Here is a 15,883-nt window from a genome sequence, read left to right on the forward strand (position 1 = left end):
CTAAACTAATGGTGTAATAGTTTTCACACCTGTCAGCACTGGCTTTCTTGGGAATAGGTATAACAACATTCTGCCGAAAATCGGATGGGACTTCTCCAGCCTCATACATCTTGCACACTAAATGGAATAACCTTGCCAAGCTGGTTTCTTCTAAGGCAGTCAGTAATTCAGAGGGAATGTCATCAATTCCAGATGCCTTGTTCCTATTTAGGTCGCTCACAGCTCTGTCAAACTCTGACCTCAAAATTGGGTCTCCCATTTCATCAGCATCAACAGCCTCTTCTTGTTCCAGAACCAAATTATCTACATCTTCACCTTGATACAACTGTTGGATATGTTCCTGCCATCTTTCTGCTTTGTCTTCTTTCCCTAGAAGTGGCTTTCCATCTGAGCTCTTAATATTCATATACCTAGATTTCCTTTCTCAAAAGGTTTCCTTGATTTTCCTGTATGCAGCATCTACCTTTCCTAGGACCATACAACTTTCAACATCCTTGCACTTCTCCTTCAGCCAGTCTTCCTTAGCTACCTTGCACTTTCTGTCCATTTCATTCTTTAATCGCCTGTATTCTTTTCTGCCCTCTTCATTTCTAGCATTCTTGTATTTTCGTCGTTCATCAATCAGGTCTAGTATCTCCTGAGTTATCCACTGATTCTTAGTTGATCTTTTCTTCCTTCCTAACATTTCTTCAGCAGCCCTGCTGACTTCATTTTTCATGACTATCCATTCTTCCTCTATTGTGTTTCCTTCAGCTTTTCATTTAGTCCTTTTGCAACATGTTTCTTGAAACAATCTCTCACACTTTCTTTCAACTTGTCTAGATCCCATCTTTTTGCATTCTTTCCTTTCTTTCTTCAACATTTCTTTAATATTACTATTTCTTTAATATTACTATTTCTTTAATATTACTATTTCTTTAATATTACTAAGGCTAAATGAACATACACCTTTTATTAAAACTTAATACTAACATTATGCATTTCTAAGAATTCAGAGGTATTAAAAATGGATTGTCTATTAACCAATCATACATTTTTCTTTCAAAAAATTATTTAAAGGAGTGGACTGTGCAGAATGTGGTAATTTATTGAATAATCTTAAAGAATTTATTTTATCTGAGTGAGCAGTTTTTGACAGCCTGTGAATTGGGATGTCAATGTCTGCTTTGCCCCGAGTATCATGAAGGTGAATGTTTTCCCTAGTGCTGAATTCATTTATGTTTTTTTTAACATATGTCAAAGATATATAAATATACAAATTTATAATTGTCAGTATTTTAAGCTTAATGAAGAGAGGTCGACAATGGTCAATTGCACCAGCCCTACACATTGTTCGGACAACCTTTTTCTGTATTAGAAGAATATTATATACATAAGAAGAATGCCCTCATAATAACAGTCCATAATTAATGTTTGACTGGAAGAAACCAAAATATGTCATCCTTAGGTAGTCACTGCTAACTAAATCCCTCAATTTCCATATCAAATAGGCCACTCGTGATATTTTTTTACAAACATGATCAATGTGTGTTTCCCAGTTCAGTTTGGCATCAATATGAAAACCCAAAAGTTTGATTGACTGACTGACTTTCAATATCTTTGGATAATCCTAGTGTGAGAAATTGAGTTTTATCCTGATTGCACAACAGCCTATTGGATGAAAACCAGTGCATTGCAGTTGCAAGAGCTTCCTGTGACATATGATTCAAACCTGAGATGCTCTAGTGTTTTGTAATTAACATTGTATCATCCGCATATGATATAAGAACACGACATTTGACATTTTGCGGTAAATAAAAATGGACCAAGGACAAGCCCTGTGGCACACCAGTTGTAACTTTCTTCAAAGTGGAATACCTATTTTTAATTGAGACAAACTGATATCTGTTATTTAAGTATGTTCAGTGAGGGATACTCGACACCATACATCTCGAGCTGTGCAAGTAAAATTTCATGATTAATACAATCAAAAGCTTTACTTACATCCCATAACACTGCTTGTTTTCAAAAGCTGTTAATATCTGATTAACAATTTCAAGAACAGCAGTAGTAGTACATTTACCTTGTTGAAACCCAAACTGACAGTCGGATAGGAGATTGTAAGTTTCAAAATAGTTGCTAAGTTGATTGTACAAAAGTGTTTCAAATATTTTAGAAATTATTGGAACAATTAAGACTGCATGATAGCTTTGAAGAAATTCTTTGTCCCCACTTTTAAATACTGGAATAACTTTAGAAATTTTAAGTAGATCAGAAAAAACTCCAAACTCCAAACACTTATTTAAAATAAAAGCTAGAGGTTCAGAAATCAAATGTATTATTCTTTTGATGATGTAATTAGATAACCAATAACAATCCATACTGTTAGAGTTTGATAATTTTAAGCTAACTTTAATTACTTCATCAAATGTGATTTCAACCCAGTGGAAAGTGTTTCAGCAGGGGGGTTGATTGTGAAGAAAGTCACTCGCAGCTGTACCTGTTGCCTTAATTTCATCTCCAATTTCTTTTACAGAGTTTAAGAAATAATTATTCAGTTCTTCCAGATCGAGAAATGTGTCTTGAGTTTGAGTAGGGATGTTCTCTTGTACTATAACATCCCATGCCGCCTTGCATTTGTTGGGTGCATACTCAATATATTTTTCACAAGCTAAAGTTTTGACATGGATAAGTTTACTTTTATATAACTTTTTACAATTAAGATAAGCTTTATACACACCATTCTGCTCGGTTCCTCCTTGACAAGAGTTTTTATAAATTCTATACAGCAAAAGCATTCTTTCTCTACACTCATTTCATCAGTATACCAGTTCAACTTCTTGCTTTTAAGTTTACCATTACGACTAATTTTTACCAGTGGTGAACAAAAATGCCACAATTCATCCAATTTACCTAAAATGTTTCCAAATATAGTTTCAATACAATTTTTCAAATACAAAGCTCCAGTTAATTTGTTTCAGATTTTCAATAAATATGTTAATATAATCCTAGAATGCCTAGAATGTTGTACATGTCCTCCTGTTATAGCAGTGTTAGCTTGTCTGTTGGTCCTGCTTCTAGTGTTATAACTTGGTGACTATATTGGAATTACATGCTTGAAAATATAAAAGTACCACACGTCATAGAAGGATGAAGATCGAGTTTTAGCTTCAGAAGCGTAGTTTTAGACTGACATTGATTTTTAATCTATTTTAATCTATTTTATCATTACATGTTTTAATTTAGGGTTGTCCATATGACTTTGTATTCTAGTTTTAGGTTTACAATGTTAATTGTCTACTTTCTTGTTTCTCATTTTTATTTAATATCTAAGTATAGCATTTTAAGTTTGACTAAAGGTTGAAGATGCTTTCTAGATAGAGCAAAACATGTACCATTAATGTATATAGCTGTTTATAAATGTAACCACAGAACAGTGGGTAGTATTGAATAGGTGGAACAGTAAAAATACCTTTGTTATTTCTTATATGAATAACTTTCAATATGGAAAAAATCATGAGGATAATAACTTGTAACATACCACTTAGTCGAGCAGCTCATCTTCTTTTCCCCAATTCTTCCCAGCCCAAACTATGCAACATTTTTGTAACGCTATTCTTTTGTCAGAAATCACCCAGAACAAATCAAGCTCCATTGTTTGGATTTTTCCAGTTCTTGAATCAAGTAATCCTGGTGAGGGTCCCAAAGACTGGAACCATATTCTAGTTGGGGTCTTACCAGAGAATTATGTGCCCTGTCCTTTACATCCTTGCTACAACCCCTGAACACCCTCATAACCATGTGCAGAGATCTGAACCCTGAAGATCTTTCCTTATGTTAACACCTAGATACTTACAATGATCCCCAAAAGGAACTTTCATCCCATCATCGATTGAAGTTAACAGGCAAAATATTGATAAAACATTCTAAATATTTTCAAATGATCAGATTTAAAAGTTAACATACAACACTTTTACATTTAGGCCTATAATGATAATACTATACATTATAGTATACCATAATAGTTTGAATTATATCTGAACATGTAACAATTTAAAATTGAACAATAATATTATGAAGATGCCAGAAAAATACTATAAATTATATTCAGAAAATCATGATGAATACCGTACTTTCTTGCATAATTTATCCATCCCAATATTTTTTGGTCCAAAGTGGACAAAATTTTTTTTTCACGTAACGTATTTGACATCCATCATGCAGCTCCGGATGCGTTTCGAAATAAAGCTATCAACTACTCAAGTAGTAGCCTTCCTATTGCAAAATCGGGCATTCCAAATACTGAGCAACATGCTGTTATCAGTCAATAGGAAATACCACTGCACAAATTCAGCGAGAGAATCAGCACATAAGTAATAGTGACGCTCTATTCCAGTCTGCTACAAACATATTTTACTAGTGTTTCGGGTATGGGACATGCGTTTTCTGTGCTCTCAAAACTGTTTGTTAGTCCACAGTGAGCAAGTATTCGAGTAATACTGCATCATATGATCTTGCAGAGATCAGTTACGCCGAAACATACGGGAACAGGACAGCGGTGTGCAAGTATTGAGTGTCCGAATGCAACATGCGCTACCACAGTAACAGAGAAGTGCACTTCAAGCAACCAATAAGTCTCGCAAAGCATTTTGCGGACCAAAAAAATGGCAAGTTTCTGCAAGTAGAGGAGGATCTGCTTAAATATATGATTTTGTTATGCAACATTGGATATGCCGTTTCTCACAAAATGCAGAATTTTAAAGGACAAGAAATAACTGCTGCACATGGAATCAATGTCTCAGATTTCTCTTTGATGAAGAACAATATTATGCCATAAAATGTTGAATGATTTCAAACAAAAAGTAATTGATTTTCATCACTTTGTGATTGAGAAACGTAAAGTAAAGGAATATTTGATCTCCAAAATAGGAACCGCAGGTCAGACTCCAATCGGTTTGCATATGCCACAAAGTCGAACAATCGATAAGAAAGGGACATCGAGTGTTATCGTACGTACTAACGAAAAATAAGTACAATTGCTTGCTGTAACAGCTGATGGATGCGGACGATTTTGTTCTCTATTATCCACACGATGACATCGATACGTGCCGCAACCACCTATCCAACCTCATGGGTAACGCACTTATGTGGCTTAACTTACATGGACTACAACTTTCCATTAGAAAATGTTCTGCCATGATTTTTACCCACAAGTACAGTTACAATGCACAACTGATTACTTTTGCTACGTACACGTTTCCATTTGTACCCATCACAAATATCTTGGCATAATTTTGGATCACAATCCGATCTGGAAACAGCATATCCCACGTTTACGTAATAAGGCTGATGTTTATATTAAAGTATTGAAAACGGTTACTCATCAGAATTGGGGAGCTGATCCAGTCACAGCTAAGATATTATATACTGTATGGCTACCATTCAATTGCATATGGACTACTGTGCATACGTTATTGATACAGCACCTCTTGCTACTTTAGCGCACTTCGATACAATTCAGTTTCAGGCTCTCCACATTTGTTTAGGGAGTTCTTATATCCACTCCAACCAATGCTCTTCTTGTCAAGTCCGGCGAGCCCCTGCTATTAATTTGCTGACAATTACTTGCAAAAAAAAAAATTTTTTTAAAGATTTGCTCTGGTGAATAATCCACTGGTCTTGAAACTGCAATTATTATATAAATACTATCAACTCCCTAACTCTCAATGCTACCGAAAGCCAGTGTTGTATTTTGCTTATCAATCACTACATACTCATAGTGATTCGATATTAAGAACCATCCATGCCCCTCCTTATTCATTTTCCCTCGCTAGTTTATACTTTACGCCTTCTATCATCATCCCACCTGTTATCTGGTTTTGTTGGTCTCCAACCAGTCACACAGCTATAGAGCCGCCTAAGAAGAAAATATGCATATCCCTCGCTGACCGCGGACTTTAATATCTATACGAATGGCTCTAAAAATCTTAATGGGGTTAGAGCAGCTTTCCTTACAGCCAACACATAAGTAGTAGAGCAATATAGTCTACCAAATGATTTCTCTATTTATTCAGCCAAACTACTTACAATACGGCAAGCCCTTATTTTTATCAGGAAACATGCAATTCATAAAGCTACTATCTATACAGATGCTCTCAGCATGTTACAATCTCTATCTGCACATACTTTCTCATTAAATTGGTACCTATACAATGTTAAGCACCTCCTCTATACACTACACCAATCAGGAGTCTATCTCACGTTGGTCTGGGTGCCCGGTCATACTGGTATATACGGCAATGACCAAGCAGATTTCTTTGCCACACATGCAGCTCAATTAGCAACACCTCCACTTCGAATATCAGTTCTCCTACGGATTATTACCCAAATCTCAAAGACAGCGTTTATAATACTTGGCAAGAGGATTGGAACATTTCTGCTTTACATAAAGGGAAATTTTATTATAATATACAACCACTAGTCCTCCCTAAACCTTGGTACATGAAAGGCTCGTATTCCCGTCGTTAGATCACCAATATTATTCAATGACATTTTAATCATGCGCTAATACCTCAATACAAATACAGAGTTCGTATTACCAACCTTCCTACGTGCATATGCAGCACACGAGATGGGGATGCCAATCACTTATTATTTCAATGCCCTGCATATACCTCCACTAGCCAAAAATTCTTACATCATCTCACGTGCCTATAACACCCCTTCCCAACCAGCATCTCCTGTTTGCTACACAGTCCAACTCCCACCACAATTGATTTGATCAATAAGTTTCTGGATGATGCTAAGATTGTTTTGTAAACTTCAGTGTTATGTTCTCCATCCAAGGTCATATACTCCTGCTTCCACTGGCGTTTTTTGTACTTCACTTCTCCCTTCTTTGCTACTAGATTAGTGGTGAACATACGTATATGAGATTTGCTACATGAGGTAATATGTGTTGTTTGTAATTATTGTGAGCATGTGCACCCTACCTCAACACTTGTGACTGGGTGAAATAGAGGAGCCCATAATTTCTCCCCCAAGAAGAAGAACACTGATGCCAGAAAGCTTCCACCTTACATTGTTCTAAATTTAAAAAAAAAAATACCTAAAGTAAAATTTCAGTAAGGGAGCCACGTTCGAAGACAAGTAAAAGGGTGGATAGACACGTCTCTCGTACAAGATTGGATACGAACGGTTTGGGGAAATCTAGCAGGGTCCGTCCTTCGATGTCCGTCCTTTCTCATGTTGGAAAATTTTTTTGTTATATTTTTTTTTTTGGCCAGTGTGTCATTATTATGTACTTGCATGAATTGTACTTTTTCAAGTTTATTTCACTTCAAGTCGTATTGTTAGCTCGTAATGGGAAGAATATTTTCCAGTGTCTGTACTTCAAACCCACGTGTCCAACTTACCTGACGTACTGGTATGGTACCTTATTTGACTTTTCAGAAAAATCTCACACCGGAATTTTACGCCAAATGACGATAACCACAAATGAGTTGAAGCAATTGCGTTTATATTATATTTGTTGTATCTTTTAAATGTAAATGAATTGTAAATCATTTTTAAATATCTGAATTACTTGAATAATTATTTACACATCCAAAGTTTTCACCTGTATTTTTTGCCAAAAAGGTGCATGAATTACGCGAGAAAGTGATATATCACTCTACATAGGGTTGGCAACAGGAAGGGCATTCAACCATAAATCTGGGCTTAATCCATATCTAATGCTGACTTTAAGTAACTGAGAAAAAGCCAGGAAGGACAGAAAAAGCATAGAAAGTTTGCTTATATTTACTCAACATGCCTTCAGTCTCTCGAGCTGCAGAGTTATGGCCTGGAAAAGAAGAAGAAATAAGATAATTAAATCTTTGAATATTTACATACATATGCCATATATCTACCAACAAAAGCTGAAAATGAAAATGATACAGGAAAAATGGGAAAAGTAACAGAGAATGTTGAATTCTGGAAGACTTCACTTACACTTCAGTTGAGGACTGACTTTACACATAGATGTTCTCAGCCTTAGCAACTGCCTTTTCATTACCTCCTTGTTCATACCTGTAAAACCTATGTTTAAATCACAGTAATAAAGTATGGCTTGCCACAAAATTATTGCAATTGACTGTCCTAATAATTGACTGTTTTCAGTATTTCACCATAAACTATGCTTTTTTTTTTGTGAAACACCATAAACTGGGGTGATATCAATAAAAAAAATTGGGAATTTTTGAAACTATTGTTATCACTGCAGTTAGAATGTACACCCATGTACATAAAAACCAGAACACGTTGAAAGACTAAAAATAAGAAGTTCATATTCACAGGACATGTGCATTAGCATGTTCTGAAGAAATGATTAGCATTTGAACCATGTCGGCCCTCAGGTTCAAGGTCCACATCGATGTCTTGGTGCACCACCACCGACTGGTAAAATGTGATTGCGGCTCCCGTTGTCACTATAAACTGAAGGTAATTGATCAGTGTGACTTGAGCAGATATGCAGAATGCCTTGCAGATGTATGCAAGAACTGTACCGAAAATGAGTGAGTTGGAAAGAGGGTGCATTATTGGCATAAGAGAACGTGATGCATCCATCCGGGAAATTGCTGCTTGTGTGGGACAAAGTGTGTTGGCAGTGCAACAGATGTGTACAGCACGGTTCACAGAATGCCATAGAACACTACGAGATGGGTCTGGTCGCACCACCCATATCACCCCCCTGAGAAGATCGACACCTCATCCAAATGGCACTGTAGGAGAAATCCGCATCCTCCTTCGCTCTGGCGCAACAGTGGAACAGTGTTACACATCGTACACTATCAGGAATGACAGTCTGTCACCGCTTATTGCGGTCTGGGTTACCGACGCGTCGTCCACTTCTCCACCTACGTTTGACTAATGTGCATAAATATGCTAGACTGCAATGGTCTATGGAACGGCGTCACTGGGCACAGAAATGGCAGCAGATATCATTTTCAGACAAATCCAGGTTCTGTTTGCTTGAAAATGATGGCCGCATTTTGGTTCACCACAGACAGAGGGAGAGGCATCACCACTGACTGCATTCGCATAAGACATACAGCACCAACTCAAGGTCTTATGGTGTGGGGTGCTATTGGGTACAACCACAAATCACAGTTGGTGCATGTCCAGGGCACTGTGACCAGTTTGAGCTAATGCATGACATCCTGCGATCAGTAGCCACAACGTTTCTGCACGACACCCAAGACGCTATAATTCAGCAGGACAATGCGCGACCACATGTTGCTGCATGAACACATGCCTTCTTGCTGTCACAGGATGTCAGACTGTTGCCCTGGTCCGCCCGATCACCGGATTTGTCGCTAATAAAAACTTTGTGGAATATTGTGAAACAACGGGTGGGACACTGTGACCCAATGCCAACCACCATAGACGAACTGTGAAGCCAGGTGAATGCAGCATGGATGGCTATACCCCAGGACGCCATTCGCACCTTATACGCGTCGATGCCATCATGCATGAAACAAGTTATCAGTGCCCATGGAGGACCGAGTGCCCACTAGGCAACAGGACACATGCTGAACCTAGGTGACTGAAATACTAATCATTTCTGCAGAACATACTAATGAACATGTCCTGTGAATATGAACTTCTTATCTCTAGTCTTTCAATGTGTTCTGTTTTTTATGAACATGAGTGTAATATAAATTTGAAACACATGTTGTCTAGTCCACGATTATGATAGTGTGCAATAAGTTACAAATTGTAATTACCTACATTAGATTTTATGGACTGACAGTTAATAGAAAATTGAGCTAAATTCTATGGACTTTTTGGCATATTTTATTATTTGGTCAATTGGTAGTTGTGCCCCATATCTCATGATATCTTTGGGATGTGAATAAAAGTTTAAAAAATCTGCCTTGTGTGACAATGTTTTGACTACAATAACATCTAAAATTCAAGTTGAAAACTGAACATGCAAGTTTAAATCACTCGTGCTAAGCCGTCAGAAAAATTGTGCCTTCCACTGATATTTTGGCACTATGTTCTAGTTCATATAAGGAACCCCCAATCTGTAAAATTATCTCTTTTCTGTGTGTTAAGGAGGATGTCTCCATGCTAGTCTGTGACAAAATAACAAAGACTTACTCCAAGAATTTTTTGTGGAACTTAGAATTTGTGATGGAGCAGCAAGTAATATTTCCTTAATGAGATAATATGCAAATCTTTTGTCTGTGTGTTAACGATGTAGTTTCCTCACTATCATGTACCAGAACTGGTAATCAAGACTCAATCCAATACTACTCTTGTGGACTTAGATTTTGTGCTGCAGTCGCAAGTGTTTTATTTATGGTGACAGGATGCAGATTATCTTTATTTGTGTGTCAATAGAGTTGACTATCCACTAGTGTATATTGGAACCAAGAAATGAAGATTCATTTCAATAGTTCTGTTGAAACTCATAATTTCTGCTGGAATGAGATACATTTTCATTAACTTGACAGTATGCAAATTACTTTTCTATTGGTTAGTAGAGGTATTAGAATGTAGGCACAAGTGTTGTGCTTTCTTTGGTAATGGCTTTGCACCAATATTTGCAGAGACAAGCGTTAAGAACATTTAATGGTTATTTAAGAAAATGATTGAGTCAATCAGGTAAACTCCGTAGTGATCACACATTGTATGGGAGTTTAACACCATGAACTTAAACCGTAATTGTGTAAATTACGTCATGAATTCGTTAAAAGGTAATATGTTCGTGGGAGTGCAAAAGGAGAGAGCTCTTGATTTATTGTAGCAAAAGTTGGTACGACTTCAGCAGTAATTTATCAGCCCAGGAAGGAATACGGTAGTGTATTGCTTATCTCATCATGAAGATACAGTCTACTAACATAAATGACAACATTTTATTTTAACTGTTATTTTCAGTGTTTATAATCCTGGAAGTGTATTTGTGGCATGTGCAATGTTCAAAACGGCAAGTGTAATTACCTAGTCATAAAACAAAGCCAATGTTTGGAATAATTAGCAAGCTACTTTTACAACCGTCCAACCACATGTTGAAAATGAGCCTCGAGCTTGGCTAAGTCTGGCCAAGAGTGATGGCCCTTTCCCAAGGAAAATGAAATCTTATACAGAATACACATGTGATTAGTATTCCATTTCATTATTTACTAACTGAAAGGTACAATTTCATGCTCATTTTTATATTGTTTCACAATGCAGGAGTGCTGAATGGTAGACCATAGAGTTTCTTTTTTTGCTTGTGGACGCTAGGTCAGGTAAATACGAGTTGTCCAGATTCAAAACTCGTCATGTGCAGACAAACAAATTTTTCAGGAAGAGTTAAAAACTGTTGTTTGTTGTGCAACAAAGATAGGAGGTTGAAATTTTGTAATTAAACTGTAAACGTTCATCTTCGTCATACCGCAAAATCTCCACAAAATATAACTTATAAAACCCATGTTATTTGAAAAAATATTTGGACACAACAAGTTTTGCAGCAGTTTTATGGAACTAAAGGGTTTTGCAGCAGTATATGGAATAGAATGTGCAAATGTATGGTGAACATGTTTTATTATCTACATTTGAAAGTATTACACTCTGAAAGTAGCATGAATGGAAATTAAGGTTAGGGTGCAATCTGTTTTGATATCTAACCCCCACTCTTTGATTTTATGGTTACATCAAGAAATCATCATTCATTCAAAACGTTTTATAAGTTCTTTCACATTTTGTACAGTTATATTAACAATCCATTATTATCATTTAGACTTTCACGGCCCGTGTAACTATTCATGAGTTCTATTTTTGGGCTTATGCCGTGTAAATAATTATAAACACACTCAACGTTTCAAAAGGAACCTTGCCTTTCTTCATCAGGAGACAAAAGAGAAGAGAAACGACGTATTGATGGTTGCTAGGAGAAAGCAACAAGGAAGCTTTAAATGGTGCCCAAAGATGTAAAGGGGACGCCATTTTAGCCCAATGCTAGAGATAATGAATAGTAGGAGCAAAGCATTACTCTCTAATGGTTCTGATTATAGGTAGCCATGATTCACTGAGGTTGTAACCTGTATCGCGGTTGAAATTATCTGGATGTTTACGTATTTCAACCGCCTCCCTGATAATTCTTGGGCGATATTGCTTTATACGGGCAAGAACATCCACTTCTTGGAACAAGACATCATGACCAGGTGTTAGGGCATGGTCAGCAACAGCTGATTTATCAGGTTGGTTGAGTCTGATACATCTGGTATGTTCTTTGATGCGAGTACACACCGTTCTCGAAGTCTGCCCAATATAAACCTTGCCACAAGTACAGGGAACTCTGTAGATACCAGGTTGTTGTAATTTAGGCAAACTATCCTTAGTTGGTCGCAGGAGTTGCCTAATCTTAACTGATGTTCCAAAAACAGTTCGTACATGGTACCTACGTAAGATTTTAGCAATACGATCCGTCGTGTTATGTATGTAAGGTAGGTAAGCAGTTCCTTTTACATCTTTTTTCTTAACAGACGTCCGATTATGTGCCGATTTCAGAACCCTTGAGATCAAAACTCTGCTGTAACCGTTGCTCTCAAAGGTGGTTCTCAAGGTGTTAATTTCCTCTTGTAGATCTGACGCTTCACAAATCCTCCTGGCCCTGGTAGTCAGAGTTGTAAGGATACCATGTTTCTGGGCAGGGTGATGGTGAGAATCTGCGTGGAGATATCTATTGGTGTGTGTGGGCTTACGATACACGCTGTGTCCTAGAGATCCAACCTCTTTCTTGGTGACGAGAACATCCAAAAATGGTATCTTGCCGTCAGATTCCATTTCCAAGGTGAAACAAATGGAAGGGTGCTGGCGATTAAGGTGATCCAGAAAGTGACCAAGATTGTCTTCACCTTCTGTCCATACGACGAACGTATCATCCACAAATCTCATTAATGATATTTTTACTGAAGAGATCGCAAGGCTTTTCTATCACTGCATGACCTCCTCCTACTTTCTATGGAATGGGAAATATTATGAACAGACAGATGGTGTGGCCATGGGAAGTCCTCTCTCTCCTGTTGTGGCCAATTTCTTCCTGGAAAACTTCGAAGAGAAAGCTTTGTCGTCGGCACCTTGCAAACCGAAGATCTGGTGGCGATTTGTGGATGATACGTTCGTCGTATGGACAGAAGGTGAAGACAATCTTGGTCACTTTCTGGATCACCTTAATCGCCAGCACCCTTCCATTTGTTTCACCTTGGAAATGGAGTCTGACGGCAAGATACCATTTTTGGATGTTCTCGTCACCAAGAAAGAGGATGGATCTCTAGGACACAGCGTGTGTCGGAAGCCCACACACACCAATAGATATCTCCACGCAGATTCTCACCATCACCCTGCCCAGAAACATGGTATCCTTACAACTCTGACTACCAGGGCCAGGAGGATTTGTGAAGCGTCAGATCTACAAGAGGAAATTAACACCTTGAGAACCACCTTTGAGAGCAACGGTTACAGCAGAGTTTTGATCTCAAGGGTTCTGAAATCGGCACATAATCGGACGTCTGTTAAGAAAAAAGATGTAAAAGGAACTGCTTACCTACCTTACATACATAACACGACGGATCGTATTGCTAAAATCTTACGTAGGTACCATGTACGAACTGTTTTTGGAACATCAGTTAAGATTAGGCAACTCCTGCGACCAACTAAGGATAGTTTGCCTAAATTACAACAACCTGGTATCTACAGAGTTCCCTGTACTTGTGGCAAGGTTTATATTGGGCAGACTTCGAGAACGGTGTGTACTCGCATCAAAGAACATACCAGATGTATCAGACTCAACCAACCTGATAAATCAGCTGTTGCTGACCATGCCCTAACACCTGGTCATGATGTCTTGTTCCAAGAAGTGGATGTTCTTGCCCGTATAAAGCAATATCGCCCAAGAATTATCAGGGAGGCGGTTGAAATACGTAAACATCCAGATAATTTCAACCGCGATACAGGTTACAACCTCAGTGAATCATGGCTACCTATAATCAGAACCATTAGAGAGTAATGCTTTGCTGCTACTATTCATTGTCTCTAGCATTGGGCTAAAATGGCGTCCCCTTTACATCTTTGGGCACCATTTGAAGCTTCCTTGTTGCTTTCTCCTAGCAACCATCAATACGTCGTTTCTCTTCTCTTTTGTCTCCTGATGAAGAAAGGCAAGGTTCCTTTTGAAACGTTGAGTGTGTTTATAATTATTTACACGGCATAAGCCCAAAAATAGAACTCATGAATAATCCATTATTGTCCTCAACAAAATCTGCCACATCAGTGTCATAGTCTGGCATTTCACTGTTCAAAGTTTGCTGCTGATCAAACAGTGTCTAGAAGAATGTGAGGTCATCGTTCCGTATCCATTCTTTCCCCTAATGTTCGGTCAGCAATGTGATCAGGTCATTGAGCTTTTCTTTCTTAAGAGGAACCCCTTTCTCCACTGGTATTAAACAATAGCAGAAAAGTGTTTTCCATGCTTCAATATGCTTTTCGCTTCACTACAATTGCTGTTATAGTTTACTTCACCCTCTTATCACACATTTGCCTGATTTTATTCATGTAAGTATGATCCTCTTACAAGATTGAAGTTTGAAATGCCAGTTACCTGGTTCCTTCAATGTGTAAGAACAATGCCTGTTTCCAGTCCATCACAGGACAGCTGTTTCTCAATTGAATCACAGTTGCATGAGATTCAAAGAATGTTAACATACTCTCGATCTGTAAGAAGTGTTGTATGCTTCTTAACATCGGCCTTGATTTGTCCAAAAACCCTATCAGGAGGGATAAATGAATACCCTACCACAGGAAACAGTAGTTTCTTTTTAATTGAAGGAGAAGCATCTTCAGCCAAGAACTTGCCAAGCATTCCAATTATGATTTTATTTTTGTTCTGGCCTCCACAATCATCGGCGACCAGCTTGATGGAATGGTAATTTGCCAGGTCAGTAGATGTAAATCTGTGGTAAAGTGCAGATGCAATTTTGTTTGAACCCTTCCTGTATAAATTCTCAAGCCATACATAAACAAAAGTTTTGTTTCTCCACTGACGATCTTTAGAACCCCCCAGACAAATAGAATTTTGGGATTGGATGATTCTTTTAACAATCAAAGGAGAAAGTCATTTCTCCATCAAGTTTCCACTGCTCCTAAGCCAGAGACACTGGTGTCTGTCTGCAGGCACATCTTCTGTTGATGGTCAGGGTGGGCTAGACCAGGAGCGTTGCATGTTGCAGCCTTAATGCCTTGGAATGCTGCCTCTTCCCTGCTGGTCCACTGGAACGGGCAGTTGTTATGGGGTAGATCGGTGAGTGGTATTGCCTTCTCTTCAAAGTGTGGCACGAAGCTGCTGTACCATCCACACAAACCAAGGAACTGCCGTACTTGTCGTTTGGTCTGTGGGCATTCAGCTTCTTCAATAGCTTGATTCTTCTCCAGTTGCCTTTCTAAGCCTTCAGAGGTTAGGACATGGCCAGTTGGCAAGTCAGTCCATGAATCTTCAGTCGTTCCAGCACTTTCCTCAGATGTAAAAGATGGTCTTGAAAATTCTTGCCGTGAATTAAAATGTTATCAAGATTCACTTGGCAAAAATCTCCAACATATCCTGATAATACCTTATCCATCAGTCGCATGAAGGTGGCAGGAGCATTCTTCAATTCAAAGGGCATTTTACTGCAAACTGGTACAATCTTCTCGGTGTCATGAAAGCGGTCAGTGGTATAGAACTTTCCTCGACCTCCACGTGGCAGTATCCGAAGTTGAGATCCAGCATGCTGAAAATCCTAGACCCACTTACTTGTTTCAGTGAGTCTTTCAGGTCATGCATGGGGTAGGCATCACTAACGGTCTTCTTGTTAAACCTGCAGAATTCCACACACATATT

At 38.1% G+C, this 15,883-nt stretch overlaps 1 protein-coding gene across 4 annotated transcripts in view; it reads right to left on the reverse strand.

The window, feature by feature from the left end:
• The window catches only part of LOC136887288 (E3 ubiquitin-protein ligase LRSAM1), a 687,439-nt gene that overhangs the window by 505,401 nt on the left and 166,155 nt on the right, over positions 1 to 15,883 (reverse strand). For all 4 annotated transcript variants that reach the window (XM_067159790.2, XM_067159791.2, XM_067159789.2 and 1 more), the window contains exon 6: positions 7,793 to 7,822. In XM_067159790.2, the coding sequence (XP_067015891.2) occupies positions 7,793 to 7,822 (30 nt within the window). The remainder of the gene's footprint in view (positions 1 to 7,792; positions 7,823 to 15,883) is intronic.

Source organism: Anabrus simplex, chromosome 1, assembly GCF_040414725.1.
Source record: "Anabrus simplex isolate iqAnaSimp1 chromosome 1, ASM4041472v1, whole genome shotgun sequence".
In the NCBI taxonomy this organism is placed as follows: domain Eukaryota; kingdom Metazoa; phylum Arthropoda; class Insecta; order Orthoptera; family Tettigoniidae; genus Anabrus; species Anabrus simplex.